General features: G+C 45.5%; 2 protein-coding genes across 6 annotated transcripts in view; both read right to left on the reverse strand.

Moving 5' to 3' along the window:
- BLTP2 (bridge-like lipid transfer protein family member 2) overlaps positions 1–11,275 on the reverse strand; it is a 35,398-nt gene extending 24,123 nt beyond the window's left edge. For all 4 annotated transcript variants that reach the window (XM_049636665.1, XM_049636663.1, XM_049636664.1 and 1 more), the window contains exons 1-20: positions 11,134–11,275; positions 10,129–10,252; positions 9,570–9,619; positions 9,125–9,272; positions 8,829–8,947; positions 8,536–8,596; positions 8,180–8,369; positions 7,919–8,042; positions 7,387–7,511; positions 7,074–7,141; positions 6,815–6,960; positions 6,079–6,197; positions 5,804–5,967; positions 5,386–5,644; positions 4,065–4,270; positions 1,629–2,721; positions 1,003–1,194; positions 670–872; positions 410–528; positions 75–295 (exon numbers count right to left, since the gene is read on the reverse strand). In XM_049636665.1, coding sequence (XP_049492622.1) covers positions 75–295; positions 410–528; positions 670–872; positions 1,003–1,194; positions 1,629–2,721; positions 4,065–4,270; positions 5,386–5,644; positions 5,804–5,967; positions 6,079–6,197; positions 6,815–6,960; positions 7,074–7,141; positions 7,387–7,511; positions 7,919–8,042; positions 8,180–8,369; positions 8,536–8,596; positions 8,829–8,947; positions 9,125–9,272; positions 9,570–9,619; positions 10,129–10,252; positions 11,134–11,198 — 3,796 coding nt within the window. In that variant the 5' untranslated portion in view covers positions 11,199–11,275. The remainder of the gene's footprint in view (positions 1–74; positions 296–409; positions 529–669; positions 873–1,002; positions 1,195–1,628; positions 2,722–4,064; positions 4,271–5,385; positions 5,645–5,803; positions 5,968–6,078; positions 6,198–6,814; positions 6,961–7,073; positions 7,142–7,386; positions 7,512–7,918; positions 8,043–8,179; positions 8,370–8,535; positions 8,597–8,828; positions 8,948–9,124; positions 9,273–9,569; positions 9,620–10,128; positions 10,253–11,133) is intronic.
- Positions 11,276–14,609: 3,334 nt separating this feature from the next.
- On the reverse strand, positions 14,610–23,348 carry SDF2 (stromal cell derived factor 2). Of its 2 annotated transcripts, XM_049636697.1 has the most exons (4): positions 23,113–23,200; positions 22,685–22,845; positions 19,843–20,039; positions 14,610–15,291 (listed from the first exon to the last, which is right to left on the reverse strand). In XM_049636697.1, exons 2-4 carry the CDS (start codon positions 22,791–22,793, stop codon positions 15,004–15,006), a joined length of 594 nt encoding a protein of 197 aa, XP_049492654.1. In that variant the 5' UTR covers positions 22,794–22,845; positions 23,113–23,200; the 3' UTR covers positions 14,610–15,003. The 2 variants fall into 2 exon arrangements, with proteins under 2 accessions (XP_049492654.1, XP_049492653.1); XM_049636696.1 differs by lacking the exon at positions 22,685–22,845 and having other exon boundaries at positions 23,113–23,348.
- Between the last annotated feature and the right edge of the window lie 67 nt (positions 23,349–23,415).

The raw sequence follows: 23,415 nt of genomic DNA on the forward strand, positions 1-23,415 counted from the left end.
GTCAAGTTGAAGTCCTCAGTGTTTAAGCCCATCCTCCCAACCCTTCCTCCCGCTGCCCCAGACCCAAGCCTCACTCCCACTGTGCCGGGTCAGATCCATCTTGATGGAGAGATTGAGGTTCTCAGAGCGGAATGCCCGGTAGGAGTCATGGAGCTGGCCCAAGGGCACCTCAGGCAGGAACTCTGGAGCCCGCAGAGTGACACCATGGTGATCATGGGGGTTCCCATGGCACAGCCACTGCAGGTCCAGTGTCATGCAGAGGTCAGGCAGGTGAAGGAAGCAGCAGTCATCATACCTGTCTCACAACAGAGTCCCAGCCCTCAGTGCCCTGGTCACTTGCAACCCCCTGGCCCTTCCCCACTCCCTCCAACCTGAGTCCCTCACCCCGTTGAGGCATTACTCCACTCACTTAGAAGCTGTTCTCACGTTGACATCCAAGTCACCCTTGAACACAAACTGACCAGGTTTCCAATGAAAAGACAGGTGGCTCCACTCCCAGTGCATATTTTCAGTTGTGTTGTACGGGTCCTATAACCATCCCCAACAACTTGGTGAGATCTGGATACAAGTATCCTCCAAATCTCCCAAATCAGTACCTTTTCCTCTCCCTACCATGTGCTACACAGGCCCCAACCACACCATCCTAGTAACTCCTCTGGAACCCCTCACCTCAGTAGCCAGCTGGTGCAGATTTGCCTGTTCTATGTCCATGTGCCAGTCCCCATGAAACAGTAGACGGCTCTTGTCCCACCAGGGCAAGGGTGGGCTGGGGTCAGCTGAAGGCTTGGTCAAGAGGTCCACAGATTGGCTAATCAGGGTCCAGGCTGGATCCCAGCACGGGCCCCATACCACTGTGTACTGGAAGATTTCCGCTGGGACAGGGGGGCAAAGGGTATAGCTTGTTACACAACTTCTTTCTTCACTCCAGAAGGGCCTCAGCTCATCTCCCATCCTAGCAACCACAACATCCCTCAGCCAAACCAACTGCCTTCCTCTACTCACAGCGGAAGTCGTGGTAGAACTTGAGTGGGGGCATGTTCCTCTCTACTGCCACATTACCCCATGGAAGCCCCAAGTGCAAGATCTGACGCCGCCGGGAGCAAGGCTGACCACTCTGCTCGGTGCCCACAAGTCGACCCATCAGCCTCCAGTCACGGATCTCAAACAGGTATCGGGGATAATCTCTTATCCGAACTGTTATTACAGGGAGGATATACAATGGCTATTCAGAGGACTGTCTCAATATTCTCAAACATTTTTCTCCCCCACCACTACTTTTACCCATCTATTTAACAAAGTCAACTGAGAGAACAAGAGCTGGCAATTGACAGAAAAGCTGAAAAAGGGCATGGAGACACTGAGCAGATGGTGAGGGGAATACCACTGAGATCCAAGGGGTACACCAACCCTGAAGATGACTGTGTTAGCTGTCCCTTTATGTTAGCCAAGCAGTTTCAGGGTGAAATTCAGGAACAAAGAAAGGGAAGAGGAGCCCACCCATCCCACTCCACCCATCCCACAACCACCAGAGTTCCCAATATAACTGAGCTCCTCTGCATCCACTCAAAGAGCTTCCTGGAGCTGGGAGGGCAAACACCAGACTCTGCAAATAAGGAAGTACTGCTTACCCAAAAATGTCTTAACACTGCACTTGAGCATACGACACCACTGAATGACAAGATCTACTCCCTCAGCAGGGAAAGGGCTGCCTGGATCAAGCTCTTGAACTTGCTCTACCACACGCTCAGGGCCATGGAAGGAGACATCTGCCAGAGCTACCAGCTCTAGCCCCGCCAGGCTCCAAGTGAGCAGGGCCCGGCGCATAGGTGTGTTGCCATAGAGACGACGGGAACGCTGAATGTAGATTTCAATGTTTTTATGTTCCAAAGAGGCATAGAGCTCCTCAATTTTGCGGGCTGGCAGTAACTCCCCATGTTGCTTCCGAAGGGCAGCCACCTTGGCATCCAGCAACTGCAGCCTTTTGGCACTCTCCTTACTTTCATCCTTCATCAGTTCATAGTTATCACGAAGTTTCACCTCAAAAATGTCATCCAGGAAAACCCATGAGAAGTGCTGAACCTTCAAGAGTAGATCCGGTGGGAGTGGGGCAGGGCTTGGAGAAGCCTGAGCATGCGTTCCTCGATGCAGCCCCTTCAGCCATTTCTGAACTCCCACAGCCTCATCCAGAGTTCGAGAGAAATCGTACTGATAAGGAAACTCCACTGAGACTGATCCCAGGGACAGGAGCCAAACACGGTTCCGGAGGGTCTGCAGCACGGGGAAGGGGTTCCGGTGGAGGATCATCTCCTCCAGTTCAGGTAGCAGCTGTACTTCCACCTCCTTGAAGTTGAAGATGTTATTGCCATCAAAGCCGGCAGCCAGCTCTGGGCAGTAAGCCTGCAGTGAACCCCCATGCCTGCTCAGCGACACACTCTCTGCAGCCAGGGTAATGAACTTGTCCTCAGCTACAAAAGCTGTCAGCTTAGCTGTGCTCACCTCTAGTGTGAGGTTTAGGAGCCGCTTTGGAGGAGATGGCTCAGGGAGATGACCTTCTGGCTCAGACGCAGCCTCTGGAGTCTCTAGTGCAAGGAGTGGAACAGTCTCGGGAAACAGAGTGGCTCTTAGTAGGTCTCGGCAATGCAGGGTAGCCAGGACGTGCTGGTACAGGTACATGTGATCTGGGGGGCTCCAAAGTAAGGTCAGCCCTGCACCACACTGAACCTTCAGGGAGCAAGAGAAAAGGATCTGTCAGTTACAATATCCCAAAATAGGAGAGCTGACCGGGAATATTATACAAGCACACCTGGGTCAAGAACCATCTCCACTAGGAAGTATTTCCTGAGTAGCCTCATTAGTTACTCCTTTGCCTTGTTCCCCTTAGCACGAAGGTGCTGAGCTAACGGTTCTTGTTTATCTTATGTGTAAGAGCACTCACACTTTTGAATTCTCAACTGGATTCTAAATTGTCCGAGAGTAGAGATCATGTGTGTTGATTCTTTAATATCTACCATAGGATATCAGCTATGTACAGCAGACAGTTAATCATTTGGCTTTATATTTCTGTCTATGAGTTATTTTTCTATAACAGGCTCACTCTGCATAATAACCACTGCAACAATCAATTTGAAAATGTTTTATGCATTGATTGCATCTCAATTCTTAAATATAAAAAAGACTGACCACACAAATCAATACAGCAATTGATTTACACAAAAGTATGCCTCAAAGAAGGGAGTCCTTGTCAGCTTGGAAAACAAAATCAATTCTGAATAGTGAAGCAGAGAAAATTTAAATTCCAGAACAGAAAAATTCCTTTGAGTTCCAGCCTCTAAAAAGGCAACTCTTCAGTTTCCAAGGGAAGCTGAAGCCTGACAATTAGGAAGATATCCCACACCTCTCCTAAGAGGGTTCCATGTCCACCTGATAGTCTGAGGAGAAAAATCTTGGAAAGCCTCTTAAAACTTGCCAGTGCCTCCATCTTTAGAGCCATTCCAGCCTTTTATTTTTATTTACTTATATTTAAAGATTTTATTTTTAAGTAATCTCTACACCCAACGTGGGGCTCGAACTTAAAACCTCAAGATCAAGAGATGTATGCTCCAGCAAGTGAGTCAGCAAGGCACCCCTCCCTTCCAGCCTTTTAATGAGCTGGGTGCTTCAGGAAAGTAACACCAGATCATGATCTTTAAAAAAAAAGCTCCTTATTTTTCAGAGATATGCACTGAAATGTTTACGGTTGAAATTATACGTCTGGTATAGGTCTGCTTCAAAATAATCCCAGAGCGGGAGGTGGATGGCAGAGTGTAGCTAAAACACATTGGTCCTAAGCTGGCAATTACTGAAGCTGGGTATGGATACGTACAAGTTCATATGTTCTAATTGTGTGTATATTTTACATCCCACAATAAAGAGTTAAAAATGTACAGAACAAGCAAGGACAAAAAGAATAACACAAGGTGTCCTATTTCTCACAGTTTGAGTTTCACACCAGACTCAAAAGACTGGGAAATGCTCTAAGCCTAGGGAGAAGCCAACCTGACTCCACCTCCCCAAAGAAGCATTACCTCCAGGGAGCGGATGCTGCTGTGGTAGGTGATGGACAGCATGGAGAGGCTGAGCACGGGAGTGGGGATGTCAGGAGCCTTGCAGCACGGCTGCATCTTCTCTGTGACGGACTTCACCAGCGCAAGCACAAGTCCCTGGACACCCACAGTGGAGGTTTCAGCACTTCCCAGGATAGTCAGCGTGTCCAGTCGGACCTCGGAAGCACCTAACATCCAGAAACCATGTCAGCATCGGTTCGCAGCTCTCAAATGGCAACCGCAGCCCTCACTCACTCTCCTTTCTTATTTATTCCCTCCACTCTAGCTTTCTGTGTTACCCATACCTCCCTAAGATCATTCCTCATGTTTCAGGGAAACTTTTCCTTTCCTAAATTAACCTACCTAAATCTGGCAGACCCAAAGAAGCTCCCTAACTGCTACAAGGTGCCTGGAGACGTACCAGTTACTCTCTAGAACTAAACACACACGGAAATAAAAAAAATCAATTTCTTGATCAACTATCAAGGCTTTTTTTTTTTAATGTTTATTTTCTTTTTGAGCAGGGGAGAGAGAAGGAGAGAGAGAGTGGAACAGAGGATCAGAAGAGGGCTCTGTGCTGACAGCAGACAGCCCAAAGCAGGGCTTGAACTCACATATTGTGAGATCATGGCCTGAGCCTAAGTTGGACACTTAACCAACTGAGCCACCCAGGTGCCTCAAGGCTTTTTTTTTAATAATGATTTGACTTTTTATTTTTTTAATACAATTTATTGTCAAATTGGCTTACAAACAGCACCCAGTGCTCATCCCAACAAGTGCCCTCCTCAATGCCCATCACCCATTCTTTCCTCTCCCCCACCCCCTTTTTTAAATAAATCTTGCTTAATATTTAATAGCTCCTATAGACCTTTAAGAAACATCAAGAAACCCAATAGTTATGTAAGACCTTCCAGTATCTCATGCCTTTAATTTAGAAAATTTTCACATAATCATGGGGCACCTGGGTGGCTCAGTCAGTTAAGCATCCAACTTCAGCTCAGGTCACCATCTCGCAGTTGGTGAGCTCCAGCCCCAAGTCGGGTTCTGTGCTGACAGTTCAGAGCCTAGAGCCTGCTTCAGATTCTGTGCCTCCCTCTCTCTCTGCCCCTCCCCTGCTCATACATGCACATGCACTTGCTCTCTCTCCCAAAAATAAACATTAAAAAAATAAAATTAAATAAATAAATAAAATAGAAAAATTCACACAGTCAGCTTCATTAAATGAAAAGGCACAGACTGAACCAGCATAATCTGCTTAGGTTAGAAACTACCCATTTCGGTACAGACTTCCTGTCCCACTTACCAACCAGGGCAGAAAGGGTGAACAAGTTCATGTCCTCCACCTTCAAGTCCACCTTCCACAGTAGTGACACAAATTCCCCAAATGAAGACTCTCTAGAGACAGCGGACTTCCCAGACTGTATGTCCATCAAGGATAAAATGCGAGAGAGACACTGGGCACAGGTATCTGATGCTTCTACCTGCAGTCCTCGGATGGTACAATCAAGAAACAGGGTATCTGACTGGGTGCTAGACAGGCCCAAAGGTTGGTTATAGCTACCCTAGAAAAGAAGCAGAGGGAGCCCCATTATGAGCATGCAGACACACAGTTCTATAATACCCTGATGCATCATATTCTGCCAAAAAGGGGCTCCATGCTCTAAAGCAGGGCAGGACAAGGAAACTATATGGGGCTCCTGTTCACCAAAGTCCCCACCTACCTGTAGTGTGAAGGAGTCCAGGACAAGTGCCTCACCCCAAACATGCATATTGGGTGGGTGGGGTGCCCGCTGAATGTGAGAGTCACTGCCCACCCGCCAGCAGAGGTGGTCCACAGTTAGGACGCCGCGCTGATGGATACTCTGTGGCCTCAGGTGCTGGTAATCTGAACAAAGAAGGTGGGAGAGAAGAGTTCTGTGGAACCACTGTGGCCATCAATTGGGCCCAGCTTCACTAATGGACAGATTCTTACTCCTTTTCCATACCAGAGCCTTACCTAGAGAGATGGAATTGAATCCCAAGGCAAAGGGTGGTGTATCACCAAGCTGAATGGAAACGTTGACATTGGAGATGGAAGTGCTAAAGATAATGGGAGCCAGGATCTGGGGGAAGGTTCTGCAAAGGGACAGACATCACTGTTTGGTAAGGAAAGAATTCCAGCTTCCTATTATGGAGGAGACACCTGAAGCTCTCCAAAGTCAGGGTGAGTTTGGTTGTGATTCTTAGAATGGAAAACAACCAGAAAATTAAAAGACTGAAATTTTCAGTTTGCTGTTTACTGCTACTCCCAACAGTAATCTGTAGGAATGCCACAGTTACTAGGTTGAACCACATGAGACTGCCATTTCATAGGTCAGATATGAATGTCAAATATAGACATCGGCATATCGTATGATTCAACCTAATACAACCAAGGGGCATTCCTTCCAAGCCATGGAAGGTGACATGACCGACCACCTTAAAATCTAAGGCAGACAAGATACTGTGGATCATTTAAGTTCAGTTCAACAATTGTTTATTTTGTATAATAAGGCACTATGCTGAGCAATAACGACATAGAAACAAAAAGGACCTCATCCTACCGTCAAAGAACCTAGTATAATGGGGAAGATCTATAAAATAGAATTGCTACTGAAGTAATCAAATACACATTTAACACAATATGCCACTTTAGACCAAAAGAATCTGAGAATCCACCTGGTAAGATGGTGGCTGAAAAAGATTACACTGACCTTTTTTTTCTTTGCGTAAGAACAGATGAACTAGACCCTTGGGTCTCCAGTGCTAGCATGTGCAGCCAGTGAGAGAATTCCTGGTGCCGGTAATGAATAATGCAAGTATTCAAAACCAGGGAGGCTAGGAGGTCGATGGTGGTCACCTGAAAATAAATACCAGAACTGTGGGCTTGGGTTTTATCTCATTAGCTCACAATGCAACGATACAGGGAGAGAGTAGAGAAAGGAACGATTCTTGGTATCACAGTCATCACACCTGCACACTGGCCTTGAGGGAGTTGAGACAGACAATGCGCTGGCGGCTCTGGGACAGCAACAACCCATCTGTAAGGGTAAAGACCAGATCAGAGAAGAACACTGGGGAAACAAAACATAAAACTAGGAGAGGGTCAGAGGCAGGCAAGCAGATGAACAGATTATCACCCAAACTCATGAATTGGGGCTATTTTCTCTCAGTATGTTCTCTCCTCTCCATCTCCAGTTACACTGATATTAAACTAAAAAGACCAAATGGGGCACAGGGGAAAGAGTGTCTGGTACTCTCAGTACCGACATCCCCACCCGTGAACCTTTCAGTACGAGTTCAGTGTTCATCTGTGCCATATCAGAGTTTGCTGTGAAGCTTCGAAGAGGCAGCTGGTCCTCATCACGGTGGTACAGGAACTGCAGCAGCTTCAGTGTCCAATTCAGGTGCCTGGATGAGAGACAGACTCTGGCTCAGAAATACGTGCCATTCTGGGGTGCCTGGGTGGCTCGGTCGGTTAAGCGTCTGACTTTGGCTCAGGTCATGAGCTCGCAGTCCGTGAGTTTGAGCCCCACATCAGGCTCTGTGCTGGCAGCTTGGAGCCTGGAGCCTGCTTCAGATTCTGGGTCTCTCTCTCTGCTCCTTCCCCATTCACACTCTGTCTCTCTCTCCCTCCCAAAAATAAACATTAAAAAAAAATTAAAAAATAAAACAAACAAAAAAAAAGAAATACATGCCATTCTTACTCCCTTTCTCCCCACAGACAAACTCAGTGCAGCTACTAGGCTGGTTACAGAGACCCCAGCATATAGCTCCAGTTATCATTCTCCGTACTTCTGTGCCAGGAGAGATCTCACCTCTTTTGACTGTTCATGGACAGCACCACACTTGTGATCTCCATCTTCACTTTGACCTGGTCTGGCAGCTGCTGAAGGAGGTACAGGCCAGGCAGAGCTGGCTCAGCCAAGTTCTCTGTCACCTCTGAAAACATAAATGAATAACACAGGAGCAATGAATCCTGAACACACTCAGGTCTCCCAAAATGCCCCGTCCTCTTTGGCCACGTCTTCCACATAAAATAGGCTAACCCAATGCCTAATATTAGGCCGGGGCTTTACCTGAACAAGGAACAGGTTTGGGTGCTAGGCTTGGGCTCTGGCGCAGCAGCTGACTATGGAAAAGGCCCTCATGCAGTTCAGCATGGAGTGTCCACATATCCACAGCGATCACCTTCAGTTGCCGACTGCTGATGCCCACCTCTAGACACAACTTTAGGGCCAGTGAGAGCTCCGCTAGGCAAGTGTCCTCCTACAGGGAGGATAAGCCTCTGAGGTGTTAAAAAGTAGGCAGTTTGGGGTCAAAATGCAATGGTCTGGAACACCACCTTGAGAGAATCCACATAAGAACACAGAAGCTCCTTCGTATCTTGCACCCAGAAGGAAACAAGGCATCTGAATGACCATGGCATACTCACCAACTGGCCACTCTTTAGAACTTTGCTGTTGATCTGATTTAGGCTCACCTCACATTTCAGCCTGGGAAAGGAAAAAAAAAAAAAATTAGAGTACTTGGCCCCTTTCCTCAGCATTTAAGTTCAGTCAAGCTTTGCTGGCTGAAAGGAACAAGGCAAGGAGAAGTGCCTAATCTCAACCTCTCCTCAATTGCTACAGGATGAAAATCTGACACCTTAATAAGAAAATTCACCCACCCTAAAACAATTTTAAGACAAGAATGGAACTACCTGACCCTCTTCTACCCAATGGTTACCTTTTCCCATCACTGTCCAAAAGAAAGCTGCTTTCTCTGATCTGAATGTGCCACAAGGACTCAGAAGTAGCCACCTTGAGAACCATGATGTTTATAGAATCTACGTGAATGGAGAACAGCTAGAAGAAGCAAAGAAGAATAATGATTAATATCAAGGCACTACCTTTCCCTCCTAACAGAGAAAGAATAACAGGTAGCTCTTGATATGACGTTCCCAAAAGAGTGGAAAAATCCACCCATGACTACAAAGCCAGCCATCCCTACTACAGTCCAGGAAACTGAGAGAAGTATCTCACCTGACAGAAGATCTTCAGTAAGGATGGACTAAAGGACAGTTCCTTTTGATGCACCCCAGTGCTCTGAGAAAATGGGGCAAACAGGCCAGAAACCTTCTGTAGATCCGTTCTGATACGCACTTCTCCAAAGCACAATGCCACATAGCGTCTGTTCAGAAGAGAAACCTCACTATCATCAGGTCCACCCTTCCCTAGCAGTCTCCTCCCCCCCTCACCTTCACTCTCTCAACCTCCCTAGAAATATAGCTCAAATCATGGATAACAGTCTCATAGTAGGTATCAGTATCTGTCTCACGAAATAACAGCTTCCAGGCTAAAGGGGAGGGGGAGAGGGAGACATCAGCAAAACCCCTCCTTGGGCTGTGAGGCCTCTGTAGAATGTCATTCTGCAAACTCCAATTCCAAAAGATTCCCCAAGGGAAGAGTAAGGATGTAGAGTACTCACGGCAGGTCATGGCTAAGGAGTTTGCTGGAAATCCACAGGCTATCAATTTCCTGAAACAGTGTGGGAGAAAGCTTTGTACATTAGCTGCCAGGTAAACCATTAGCGGCTTGACAGACAGGAAAAGTTCTACGAGGAGGAAGCCCTTCCACTAAATATTTTCCACTCCATTTCCACCAACTTCTCTCCTGAGCACTATATCCTGCTCCTCACAATGACATTGGCTCAACTTGGTTAGTATTCCTCTTTCATGGATATGTTGCTGTTTCCCCTCTTAAATTAGAACAGTAAGCTCTTCTATTTCCTGTTATCTTTGTTCTGTCCTTACTTCTGTATCTTTCTTATTGTACCCTGCACACTCTGTGCCTTATAAGGATTTTTAACTCAACAACTTGCATTGATCCCAGCGTTTCCAAACTAACTCTTAAGATCATCTTGGCAAAGGGGTGCCAAGGCTGGGCTAACCAGGAAAGTCACCCAGAATTTTTTTAAAAAGTAATAAAAAGTTGAAATTCAGCTGGGTCCACCCACACACATACCCAGGGAGTTGCCCAAGACTCACCACTGTTTGCTGGTGCTGTTGAAACTTAAGGCTGACATTCTGGATCCAAAAAAAGGAGCCGATCTTTAGCTCCGCCTGCAGCTTCCGCTGACACCACTTGGTGGCCAACCGGACCACAAACCACCTGCAGAAAAATCCTTTTGAGTTCACAGGACCCTCTCCCAATTTGGGCTTTCCTCATTCCTTGCTGGTCCTAGAAGGCCTTGCAAAAAGGTCATGTCCTAAAGCTGGATCTTCTGAGCAACTCTCCAGTCTCCCAAAACAGCATTCTGTCACTTACACTCTGCCACAAAGATCAAGACCCTAATTCTGTAGTGTCCCCTTCACCCAGATGAAATCAGACAAACTACAGTCCATCTCCTAAGTTGGGGACAAAGAAAGCAATCCTTCCAACCCTTAGGAACCCCAGATGAAGAAAGAAGAGGCCCCAACAGGATTCGAAGTACAGGCAGCTGTGTCAGATGTGCCATCAAATACTCCCCCACACAGTCCTTGTCTCCGCCCTCTAGACAGGTGTCAGCGAGAAGGCGGTGGGGTCACACCCGGCCGGCTCAAATGCCGTTCTCTCCTGGGCAGCCAGACCTGTTCCGGCTCCTAGGGCGAGGCTGCAGGTGCCCTCTGCACTCGATGAAGGGTGCACTCAGGGGCGTGTGGAGGGAGAAAGAGACACCACCAAGCCGGGGCCCCTATACACACACACACACACACACACACACACACACAACCTATTCAGCTTCGAGCCTCAGCATCTCCTCAGGCCTCGCCCGCTCCCTCAGTCTCCCCTACTCCCAGGTCCTCGGCGCCAGCTCGGGTCTTACGCCCCCGCTCAAGCCCTCTCCTCGCCGCGCGACCCCTCCGCGGCCCTCCTCGGGCCCTCCCCCTCCGCCGCCTGCACACCGTCCCCCCCAGACCCCTTCCCCTCCCGCGCGCCCTTCTAGCGCGCCCCCCCTCCTCAGTCTCTTTTCCTTCCCCAGCCCCCGCCCGCTATAGCCGGGATCCCCTCACCGGCCTAAGAAGAGGGCGCAGAGCGCAACCAACAGCAAGGCCAACAGCGCGGAGAACAGGGGCATTCCGGCCCCGGCCCGGCCTGGCTCTGGCCCCCGCCCTGCCGGGCCCCCCCTCCCCACGCCGGCTCCGCTCTGCGCCGCCGCGGGCCGACCAGCCGCACGCGCAGGAACAACACTGGACAAGGAAGCGTTGGAGCGCGTGCACCCCGCCCCCCACAGCCCGCCAGCCAGCCCGCTGTCTCCCTGCCCCACTTCTCCCCGCGACAGCGATCCGGCAGGGCCGACCGGCTGCCTGCGCGAAGTACGGGCGTGGCTCCGGAGAAGGGTGGGCGGACCTCGCGCCGACTGACACAGAGGCCCCGCCCGTGGACCCACCCTTCCGCGCCCGGAAATGCGGGCTTGCAGGAGACCGGAGTCTGAGCCCGTACCCTGGCTGGCAGCAGACTTCGCTGTCTCATTTCGGCCCGGGAGTTCCACTTTCAAAGCACTTTCCGGAGGCATAGAGTCGGCTTGGCCACTGAAGGCCCAGGCTGAGGGCGCTGCGTAAGTTATACCCCTGGGTCCTACGAAGTAGCTGTCATATTTTACTCAAGAACCTTATCTTAAAATCCTTAAGGAGGAAACCAAGAACTAAAAGACATCAGTTATGGGGTGCCTGGGTGGCTCAGTTGGTTAAGCATCCAACTTCAGCTCAGGTCATGATCTCACCCTCGATGGGTTCGAGCCCTACGCTGGGATCTGTGATGACAGCTGGGAGCCTGGAGCCTGCTTCCTATTCTGTGTCTCCCTCTCTCTCTGCCCCTCCCCACTCACACTCTGTCTCTCAAAAGTGAATATTAAAAAAAAAAATTTAATAAAAGACATCAGTTAAAATTCCCACCTCATTCAATCCAAAAAGGAATGAGTTTTTCATTCATTTTATTATTTGAATACTGTTCTAGTCACTTACTACATATTGACCTGTGTGAGCTTCATTGGACAAGTTTTCGGTGTCTTCTCTGTACAGCACGATCTGGGCACCGGGCTGGGGGAATATGACAGAAATAGAGAATATTGTTCTTGCCCCTGAGGAACAAATACTTTATCTGGGAAGCAAACATAATTGTGAGAAATAATTCAGGACCAACTTTATTTTGCCTGTTTCCTTCTCTGTGAAGTGAGGAAATTGGACAACATTCCCTTCCAACTCTAATACAGTGATGCTAATACAATAAATACAAACTAAAGAAATTCTGAGGACTTCAAAATAAGTACTTCATATCCCTTTGCTCTCTCATCCTAATCTCCATAAATACCCTTCAAGATTTTACTTGGACACTTTTCCACTATTTCAGATAAAGCACCATTTCCAACTTTCACATAGAATCGCCCATAGTTTTTACCCCTCCAACTGGTTTCTTAGTCCTCTTGCCTGTCACATCTCTGCAAAGACTCCACCATTTGTTTCAAATCCATACTTCTCTCTCCAGCTCTACCGCTCCGCCATCTTCCTTGTAATCTGCTTCCCAGCAGGGTAGATTCTGTTAACCCTAAGGGAAGGCTCAACGACTCAGTGAAAACACTGTTCAAGCCATGTAGAGGTACCTTGCAACAAACCTCCCTACTCGCATTCATCTTGTCCAATCTGTTCCCTTTATTCAGCTGATTCCTAGCATTTCCTTTCTTTTTTCTTCCCAGACTGTCACCATGGAGAGATCTCAAATGATCAATGCAACTGAAGTGGGAAAATGGGGGAGAAGATGGAGATAAGAGCCCAACTAGTTCATGGTCTCAACTTACTGAAACAAGTCCTTGTAAAAAACACCAAGCCTTTTAATATCATGGGCACATACCAGGTATCCCCAAATGTTTAATGTTGAGTCCCCAAAGCAAAGGAGGAAAAAAAAATCGGTATTTTCTTTTTAAAACATGGGACTCAAGGGGCGCCTGGGTGGCTCAGTAGGTTAAGCAGCCGACTTCGGCTCAGGTCATGATCTCACGGTCCGTGAGTTCAAGCCCCGAGTTGGGCTCTGTGCTGACAGCTCAGAGCCTGGAACCTGTTTCAGATTCTGTGTCTCCCTCTCTCTGACCCGCCCCTCCCTCTCTCTGACCCTCCCCCGTTCATGCTCTGTCTCTCTCTGTCTCAAAAATAAATAAACGTTAAAAAAACAAACAAACATGGGACTCAAACTCACCACCACAAGATCAAGTCACACCCTCCCTCCATGGACTGAGCCAGCCAGTTACCCCCCAAAAAATGTTTCTAAAAATAAAAAGACCTGCTAGTCACTGAAATTCCAGCAGATGGCAGACACTTCTGTTCACCACAACCATGCTTGAAAGACCTAGGAGCAAACTTTCTAGAATTGACCCAGAAACAAAAAGGAAGAAATGAGGTAAGCAGAGAACGAAAGTTTTCTACCCCCCGTTCAGAGAAAGATATCCCTACATTTGTCCAAAACGAAGCAGTTATCATCCAAGAGCGAAACACAAGTGTAATGCAGTAAAAAAAAAAAAAAAAAAAAGAGAGAGAGAGAGAGAGAGAGAGAGAGAGAGACACAGCTGGATTCCTATCCTTAAATTATTAGCTTTAAGAATTCACACAGTTGGGGCGCCTGGGTGGCTCAGTCGGTTAAGCAGCCGACTTCGGCTCAGGTCATGATTTCACGGTCCGTGAGTTCAGGCCCCACGTCGGGCTCTGTGCTGACAGCTCGGAGCCTGGAGCCTGCTTCAGATTCTGTGTCTCCCTCTCTCTCTCTGCCCCTCCCCTGTTCATGCTCTGTCTCTCTCTGTCTCAAAAATAAATAAACGTTAAAAAAAAAAAATAATAAGAATTCACACAGTTGGGGCGCCTGGGTGGCTCAGTCGGTTAAGGGTCCAACTCTTGATTTCGGCTCAGGTCATGTTCTCACGGCTCCTGAGTTCAAGCCCTGCATCAGGCTCTGCGCTGACAGCACAGAGCCTGCTTGTTATTCCCCCCCCCCGCCCCCGCTCTCTGCCCCTACCCTGCTTGCACTCTCTCTCTCTCTCTCAAAATAAATAAACTTAAAAAAAAAAAAAAATTCACACAGTTACTAAACCTTTATGTTCTGCATTGGTAAAACTGTTAAGATCTACCCTACAATACCTCTGTGAAAATTAAATGAGGTAAGAACTATAGTACGGTATCTAGTTTTAGCAGTGAATAAATATTGGTTCCTTCTTACTACACTTAACCCTTTCTCTCAACTGCAGTAACAAATTCAGAGTAAAACATTTTATTGGCTATTTATTAAGCTGTATTCCTTGAGGGTCTTTAGCCATAATTAGTCAAAAATCTAGTAAAACTGAGGTGCTCGGAAAGTGGAAACAGAGAAAAAGTTTGGATGCAAATAAGGCTCTTAAAAGGGCCCACACCAAAGGTTTCCAGCATCTCAAGAGTAGTAGCGGTGACTCTTGTAAGACTCAAGGATCAATCAGATTATGAAATAGCACACCTAATAAATGACAACATGATGACTAATAATGAAATTCTTTATCATTCTGGAGAAAGTAGGAGAAAAGTCACACATCAATAATCCATGATGCCAAGCTTCTGAGGAGTAAAAATTTCCCAACTAAGAGAGGTATCTCCCTCAGTTTCTGTTTTATCAATACGAACAAAAAGTATGTGCTCCTTCACCAGCAAGTCCTGTACTCAAAAAGAACTGACCCAAAGTCTGGGAGAACAACCAATTCAAGTGTGAAGGGCTGAAGCTTCCAGCCACAGCCACTGTATTCTGTCATGCATCTTCATCTCAGTGGTGACAAGGCCACTGCCCGGGGAGCCTGTGGCAGGGATCCCAAGGTGGAGCAGCAGCAGCAAATGTCATGAACACTGTGCGGTGGCACTGGCTCACAGCTTCCAGACTCATAGCTCTGCGTGATGAGCTTCTGTCTTTAACAACTCAGTGGGCTTCATGAAGATGCCTTCCATGGTTTTCCAGTAGTTGTTCTGGCTAGGCTGGGCCATGCCATGTACCTCTTTTTGCCCACTAATGGGTCGACCGTATTGTTCTCCGGTGACAGACAGCAGAACTTCAGTGGAAGAATGCTTGAACCGCACCTCACCATCCCTCACCCAGTAGGGCCCATTACAGAGCACTGTCCAGTCATCCAGATAATCGCCTTCACCCTCCTCACCAAAAGCGCTCACTTCCTGAAAGACACAAAGGGTTGCAATATTAGCATGACTGACACATAGGCTCGGAAAGGAGACAGAGAGGGAATGGGAAGAAAACTAAGGCTACCCAAGGTGAAAAATAAGAGGCTTTCTAGGGTTATTTAAAAATAAAAAGACGTGGGGCGCCTGGGTGGCTCAGTCGGTTGAGCGTCCGACTTCAGCTCAGGTCATGATCTCGCGGTGTGTGAGTTCAAGCCCCACATCGGGCTCTGTGCTGACAGCTCGGAGCCTGGAGCCTGCTTCGGATTCTGTGTCTCCCCCTCTCTCTGCCCCTCCCCTGCTCATGCTCTGTCTCTCTCTGTCTCAAAAATAAATAAAAACATTAAAATACATAAATAAATAAAAAGACACAAAGGACATGAAATCAGTTGCCCTAGGATTATGTTCCAAACACTTACTTTACAAGAAATCCAATGCTTGCCTTATGTTTTCTATTACAGTCTTACTCTTGTTCTTTGACTTGAAGTATTCCTGCCCCATTCCCTTAACTACATTTTAAGTGACCTGGTGAGCAACACAAGTTACAAAGGGGGATGGGCTCTGGAGACTGGCAGACCTTGAACCCCAGCTCCATTCCTTCCTGTGTCACTCCTCTGAGCCTTCATTTTCTCATCTAAAAAATGATGACAGTATCACATTATAGAATAATTGTAAGAACTAAATGAAATAATAGAGTAAGTGATAGCAGTCTCTCTTCCACTTCTCTCCTAATCCCATTCCCCTTAAAGCCAAATATTCAGAATTTCTACTGCAATAGAAAAGTTACAGGGGCATCTGGGCAGCTCAGTTGGTTAAGCATGTCCTTTTTTTAATTGTTTAAAAAAAATGTTAATGTTTATGTCTGAGAGCAAGAGAGAACACAAGCAGGGGAGGAGCAGAGACACAGAGACAAAGACACAGACTCCAAACCAGGGTCCAGGCTCTGAGCTGTCAGCACAGAGCCTAATGCAGGGCTCGAACTCACGAACTACAAGATCATGACCTGAACCGAAGTCAGACGCTCAAGTGACTGAGCCACCCAGGTGCCCCTAATTTTTTTAATGTTTAGTCATTTTTTGAGAAAGAGAGAAAGAGAAAGAGTGAGTGTGGGAGAGGGAGAGAAAGAGGGAGACAAAGAATCTGAAGCAGGCTACAGGCTCTGAGCTATCAGCACAGAACCCGATGCGGGGCTCGAACTCACGAACCACAAGATCATGACCTGCATGAGGCTATGTGCTGACAGCTAGCTCAGGGCCTGGAGCCTGCTTTGGATTCTTTGCCTCTTTCTCTCTCTGTCCCTCCCCCTTTCGCGCTCTCTCTCTCAAAATAATATTTCTTTAAAAATAAATAAAAATAAAAGATTAAATAAATAAATAAAACAGTCATTTGGAAACAGAGTCTGTAAGACTAAAGGCAAAAGGAACTATACATAATTAACAATTCTACTATACTTGCATATGGAACTGAACAAGTAATAACTAACAGTGGTGGGAGCCAGATTATCTGTTAGCGTGGAAATTTACAAATAAGTAAAGAGAAGAGGCTAGAATGACTTAAGTGGTAATGGATTATATGCAGTTGGAGATGTCAGTAGGAACTCATGTTTAACATAATACAGATACAGGTCCTTACGCATATAAACATTTAGTAATACGTGTATACATATACACGTTTCTTTGCTCTGTCAGGTGAGAAGGCCTAAAAGATCCAACACACCCCAGTAGCAACAAACTCATGTAAGAGCTAAGATCATGGTTTCTAATATCATCCTCCGATAAAAGGAAACAGACCTTCTTGGAGGAATAGCTGATTCTAAGGACTGGGGCAAGAAATATACAAGATGAAAAAACTAAAAAGAAATATACAAGATGAGCCTAGAATATGAGTGCCAGAAAGGACAGTTTAAAACACACACACACACACACATACACAAAAATGGGAGTATGTCAAATGGACGGAGGAGACAAATGAAAGAGCTCCCAATGGCAAAAGTTGGAACAATTTGAGCAAAAAATAAAGGCAGTGTTAGGGGATCATAACTCAATGTATAAAATATTCATGAGCCCATACTGATATAAATAAATGATTGAATAAATAAGTAAAAAGAGACAAATCTCCCATGCAGAAGAATTCCAAATAAATTTTGTAGCTACTCTATCCTATGGGAAAGGGAGTATAACTCCCATTCCTTAAGTGTGGGTTGTGCATAGTGACCTCCTTCCAAAAACACAATATGAAAAGGAGGAAGAAAAGAATAGCTTTACTAGAGAAACCTGACAAACACTATTTCAGCAAGGTAATTGATTACCAACATAATCATGCAGCTCAGTATGTACCCTTGACTCTGTTATGAAAATGCCACTTTACTGTGGCCTTCCTCCCAAAAACCTTTGTAAATCTGATCTATTGTGACAAAAATATCAGACAGAGCTCACTAGAGGAGCACCCTATAATACACTTGACCAGCATCCCTCAAAACTACCAAGGTCATCAAAAACAAGAATTTGAGAAAGTATCACACCTAAGAGTAGCATGAGACAGGACAACTAAAAATGGCATGTGGTAACCTGAATGGGGTCCTGGAACAGAAAAAGTACAGTAGGTAAAATCTAAGGAAATCAAAATAAACCTCGGACTCTGGTTGATAACAAGGGGCACCTGAGTGGCTCAGCGAATTGGGCATCCCACCCGTGATTTCAGCTCAGGTCATGATCTCCCGTTTCACGGGTTCAACCCCCCCTAGCTGGGCTCTGTGCTGAGGGTGTGGAGCCTACTTGGGATTCTCTTCCTGCCCCTCCTCCCTGCTGGCATTAGCACTTTCTCTAAATAAATGAATTAAAAAAAAAAAATCAGTGTATCCATACTACTTTATAGACTGCATGAAATTTACCTAATGTAAGATGCTAGTATGGAAAACTATGTGCAGAGTGGGGGTAGGACGGAAGCAGGCATTAAGGGGTCCATATCTCCTAAAAGCTCAAGGCTTGAAAAAGTAGCATGATACTAGGGCACCTGGTTGGCTCACTAAGTAGAGCATGCAACTCTTGATATTGGGGGTCATGAATTCAAGCCTCAGACTGGGCACAGAGCTTACTTAAAAAATAAAAATAAGAAAGTGGCACAAAACCTAATTCATTTTCTTAATATGGTTACTTGGCATCATTTAAAATAATGATTTTTATTCAAAGTTTGGAAAACATTGTTTTGTTGTGGTTTTTTTTTAGTTTTTATTTTTTTTTTAACATTTATTCATTCTTGAAACAGAGACAGACACAGAGCGAGCTAGGGAGGGTCAGAGAGAGAGGGAGACAGAGAATCCAGAAGCAGGCTCCAGCACAGAGCCCGACGTGGGACTCAAACTCACAAGCTGTGAGATCATGACCTGAGCTGAAGCCAGACACTTAACCAACTGAGCCACCCAGGCTCCCCTTTTGTTTGTTTTTTTTAAGTATAGTGGAAACACAATGTTACATCAGTTTCAGATGTATATTCAACAAGTCTATATATATCGTTATGCTCACCCCAAGTGCGTAACTACATCTGTCACCATACAATGCTATTACAATACCACTGACTATATTCCCTATCCTGTAGCTTTCATCCATGTCAAAGGGACTTACTCATTCTGTGACTGGAAGCTTGCTATCTCCCACACTCCTTCACCCATGCTGCCCATCTCCCCACTCCCTTCCTCTCCAACAACCATCAGTTTGTTCTCCACATTTATAGGTCTGACTCTGCTTCTTGTTTGTTTTCTTAGATCCCACATATAAGTGAAATCGTATGCTATTTGTCTTTCTCTGACTTATTTCACTTAGCATAATACCCTCTAGGTCCATCCATGTTGTCACAGATGGCAAGATCTCATCCTTTTGTATGGCTGAGTCTATTGTGTATATATGTCTATGCCAAATCTTTCTTACCCACTCATCTACTGATGTACACTTGGGTTGCCTCCATATCTGGACTATTGCAAATAATGCTGCAATAAATATAGTGGTACATCTATCTTTTCAAATTATTGTTTTCCTTTTCTTTAGATAAATAGTAGTGGAAATACTGGATCATACGATATTTCTATTTTTAACTTTTTGAGGAAACTCCATACTATTTTCCACAGTGGCTGCACCAGTTGGCATTCCCACCAACGGTGCACAAGGGTTCCCTTTTCTCTGCTTCCTTGCCAACGCTTGTTCTTATTTGATCATAGCCATTCTGACAAAGGATATATCGTTGTGGTTTTGATTCACACTTCCTTGATGATGAGTGATGTTCAGCATCTTTTCATGTGTCAACACTGGGCTTCTTTATTGCAGGATTTATCAAGGTGACTTATGATATGCTAACATATACCTATTCTTTCCTCATTTCTTGATTTCATCTAGATGCACAATCTCTACTTTGACCAGAAACAATGTCCTTCAACACTTTTGAGACAAAGCCAATTCTCCAGATCTGTACAAAAATAACAGCTACACCTAAAAAGAAAGAGCTAAGAACCCAGATATCAGACCACTCAATGGAGTAATGCACAGGATGCCACCACACCTGGTTCCCAGAAAGAGGTGAGGTGAAGTGGTGACTATGGAGATTTCGGCCAGTGTTGACATGTGTCAGCCGGATGGGTTGGCCACATCTGATGGGGGTTCCCCTCTCACACACTGTAGCGGTCTTCCCCCGTATCCTCCAGTAACTATTGCTGTCATCCACAGAGGTTACACCTGTCACTGACTGCTGCCCACTACCTGCAGTCAAAAAAAAAAAAAAAAAAAAAAAAAGGAAGGAAAAGGGTGAGCTCAACCAGTCACTCTCTTTCCTAAGGCCAATAATGCACCCTGTGCATAAAATAGGTTTGGAGGAGTAGAGAGGAAACCCTGAGCTTGATAATATTTTTTTGTCTACAGCATTAAAAAATATGTGAAAAATACTAAACATGTTTACATAGTATTGTCTGATAAATTATAATTAACAGTGTACTGTGTCAGAAAACTCTAAGCATTTGCATCAAAGGGCACTAAATAAATGCACTTACGTTCATTTTTTTGAAGCATGAGTATTGTTTACCTATATATAATATCCTGGATAGCACCTAGGATTCGTCAGGTGTCTAATCATACAATTGAAACGTATTTACTATTATTCAATGGTTTATTACTGTCACATCGCGTTACAATGTTATTACTTTTGTCACATTTCACAATTAAAAGGAGATTAGCTTTTGTTGTCAACTTTAATCCAAGCGGTTGTTGCAGCTCCTTAATTCCTGTAAGTGATCTATGTTATAAAAGTATTCTTGAGTCCTCTGAATTTGGTTGATGCTGCCTCAAGAGGTACAATTCTATGGGTTAAAAATACATAGCTACAAGGTTATAAAGAAAAAGTAAAACATACAATAAAAGTTGCCAGGTAGCTAACGTGTACTGAGCACTTTCTTAACATCAAATACCAATCCAAACCTTTTGCCTGAATATTCTTATTTCATACATGCATATATTCTCTTAGGTAGGTCTTATCATTACGATCATCCCCATTTTACACTGCATTGTCAGAAAGGTACACCCAAGGTCACACAGGGCCGGGGTTGAACCTAGATGGCCCAACTCTAGAACTCACACTCTTAACCACTCTACCACATGGCCTCCCATGAAGCTTCATTTCCTGTCAAGTTTCTGTAAAGTTATATCAGAGACCACTTTCTCTTATAAACTCCAGGAATATTCTCTTCCCTAGGCTTTCATCTATTACTCAGTTCTTTAAGGTACTCAAGACACTTTCCTAGCTACTCTCACCTTTCCTCCTAGCTTTGCCTTCAGTACCCTAGCGATACTCGCCTTTTACCACTTAACACATTATGCCTTATACCACAGTTATCTGGGTGAATGTAGCCAAACTACCAGTTTCTCGCTATTGCCTCTTCCACTCACAATGGACTTTGTTACATCTAGAAAGAAAGAAAGAAAGAAAGAAAGAAAGAAAGAAAGAAAGAAAGAAAGAAAAGAAAGAAAGAAAGAAAGAAAATCAAGTCTCCCTCCTGACTTCTGGTTATTGCCTTACAGCCTTACAGCTCTCTTTGTCCTGGATCACTGCCAGGCTTCACTAAATCATGGTCTACACTTGGTGTCTTCCACTTTTTTATATTCCATTCAACTCTCCACTTCCTCTCCTATCCTTCAGAGATCAGATGGGATTGAGTGTGTTCAGAGTAGTATGGCCAGTAGAGTTTTCTCCCACCCTTAAATCTTGGATTACCCAGTCTACCTTTGTCCTTTTTTTTTTTTAATTTTTGTAATATTTATTTATTTTTGAGAGAAAGAGACAGAGTGTGAGCAGGGGAGGGGCAGAGAGAGAAGGAGCCACAGAATTTGAGAATTCGAGCTGTCAGCACAGAGCCTGATTCGGGGCTCAAACCCACGAACCGAGAGATCATGACTGAAGTCGGACGCTTAACCAGCTGAGCCACCCAGGTGCCCCTATCCTTATCTATTCTTAAATACTCGTTGGAGGTCAGGACAAAAGTATTGATACATGCTTCAACAGGTTCTTCAAGGGATTCAAATTGACACCAGATTGAGAAGAACCACGGTTCATCCTGAGCAATCTCACTTTCCAGATATTTTCAACTCCCCGCCCTGTGGTACAATGATGTTGTACTTAACTCTCTACCTCAGGCTCAGCACAGATCTTTCTTTTGAGATCCAGACTGAATCTGGTTCTAAAATCTGGCTGCCCATTAGAAGCACCTGAAAAACTTTCAAATCTACACATTACTATTGTCAGGCCTCTCTCCCACATTCTGATTTAGTAGATCCAAACTAGGAAACTACATCAAATTAAAAAGTAACAAGCTGGCACATAGTAGGTGTTCACTGAATGGCTGCTAGGATTATAAAACATCCCAACAGTGACAACTCAATTCCTTTCCTAGTTTAACTGGTCAGACGAGTTTTGAGAATCCTGAGCCATGGACCAGCCCCCATCTTCTCTTAGCTAATATCATCAGTCATCCAAGACAGAAATCTAGCAATCATCTTAGATGCTTCTCACATCTCACTAGCTGAACTTTTTTTGGTCAGTTTTTGTTTTCCTGTAACTTGCTAACTGGGTCACTATATCTCCTGTATCTAGAACAATATTAGGGACATAATAAAATTTTATTGAATGAACCCACCAACTAAGCATTTTAATGTCCTACGTTAAAAAGCCCTCTAAATGATTTCCTCCCCAATTCCAATGAGTGCTTTAAATTCTCTACAAGGGTAAATTTGAGTAAAAACAGGACAAAGGAAAAGGATTGAAGAGCGAGTATAAAATACAAAATAGCTAGAACAGAGGAAATATAGTTAAAAAGTGAGGTCTTGGAGTTCAAGACTTCAGAGATAACAGCACTTACTGTAATTTTCTACATGTCTGTCTCTCCCGCACTGAGTAGTGCCAGCCTGGAGTAGCTGAAAGCGGGCTTTGAAACTGGACAGATTTGGTTCGAACCCCGTCTCTGTCATTCACTAGCTGCAAGTCTCTGAGCATGTGATTTATTTGAGTTTGTTTCCTCATCTGTAAAATGAGGGTAACAATCGTCTCTACCTCGTAAGAATGTCATAAATCCAAAAAAAGCATCCGTGCAATGTGCCCGGTACGTAACTCACCAGACAGAAGCTAGTATAATTATTACGCCCATTTCTCGGATTCTCCGCCTCTAAACCTCAGGAACCCCAGGATCCCCTAACCTTCCCAGACCACACCCCTCAGATATTCTCTTGGCCCCGCCCCCTCCGGAGCCTACCAGGCCTTCCCAGCCCACCCGAACCCGGGTGGCAGTACCTGACCCATATCGCACGTCGTGTGAGTGCAGTCGCACGTTGTGGCGCGTATTGAGTAGCTTCACTACAGAGCCGCATGTAACAACAGCCAGATTGGACGCTCCCACAGCACTCCACAAACCGCCCAACATCAGTAGCGGCACCACCGCCATCCTAGCTATAGCGCAGAAACCCTAATCTTCGAAGAAAAATTAGGCCCCTCCCCGGAAGCGGAAGCTGCAGGCGGAACCACAGAGAGGAGGAAACGGAGACGCCCTAGTCTAGTCTTTATGGTTCCTTTGGCTAGAGCGGCCTGAGGAAGAAG

Source organism: Panthera uncia, chromosome E1, assembly GCF_023721935.1.
Source record: "Panthera uncia isolate 11264 chromosome E1, Puncia_PCG_1.0, whole genome shotgun sequence".
NCBI lineage: Eukaryota > Metazoa > Chordata > Mammalia > Carnivora > Felidae > Panthera > Panthera uncia.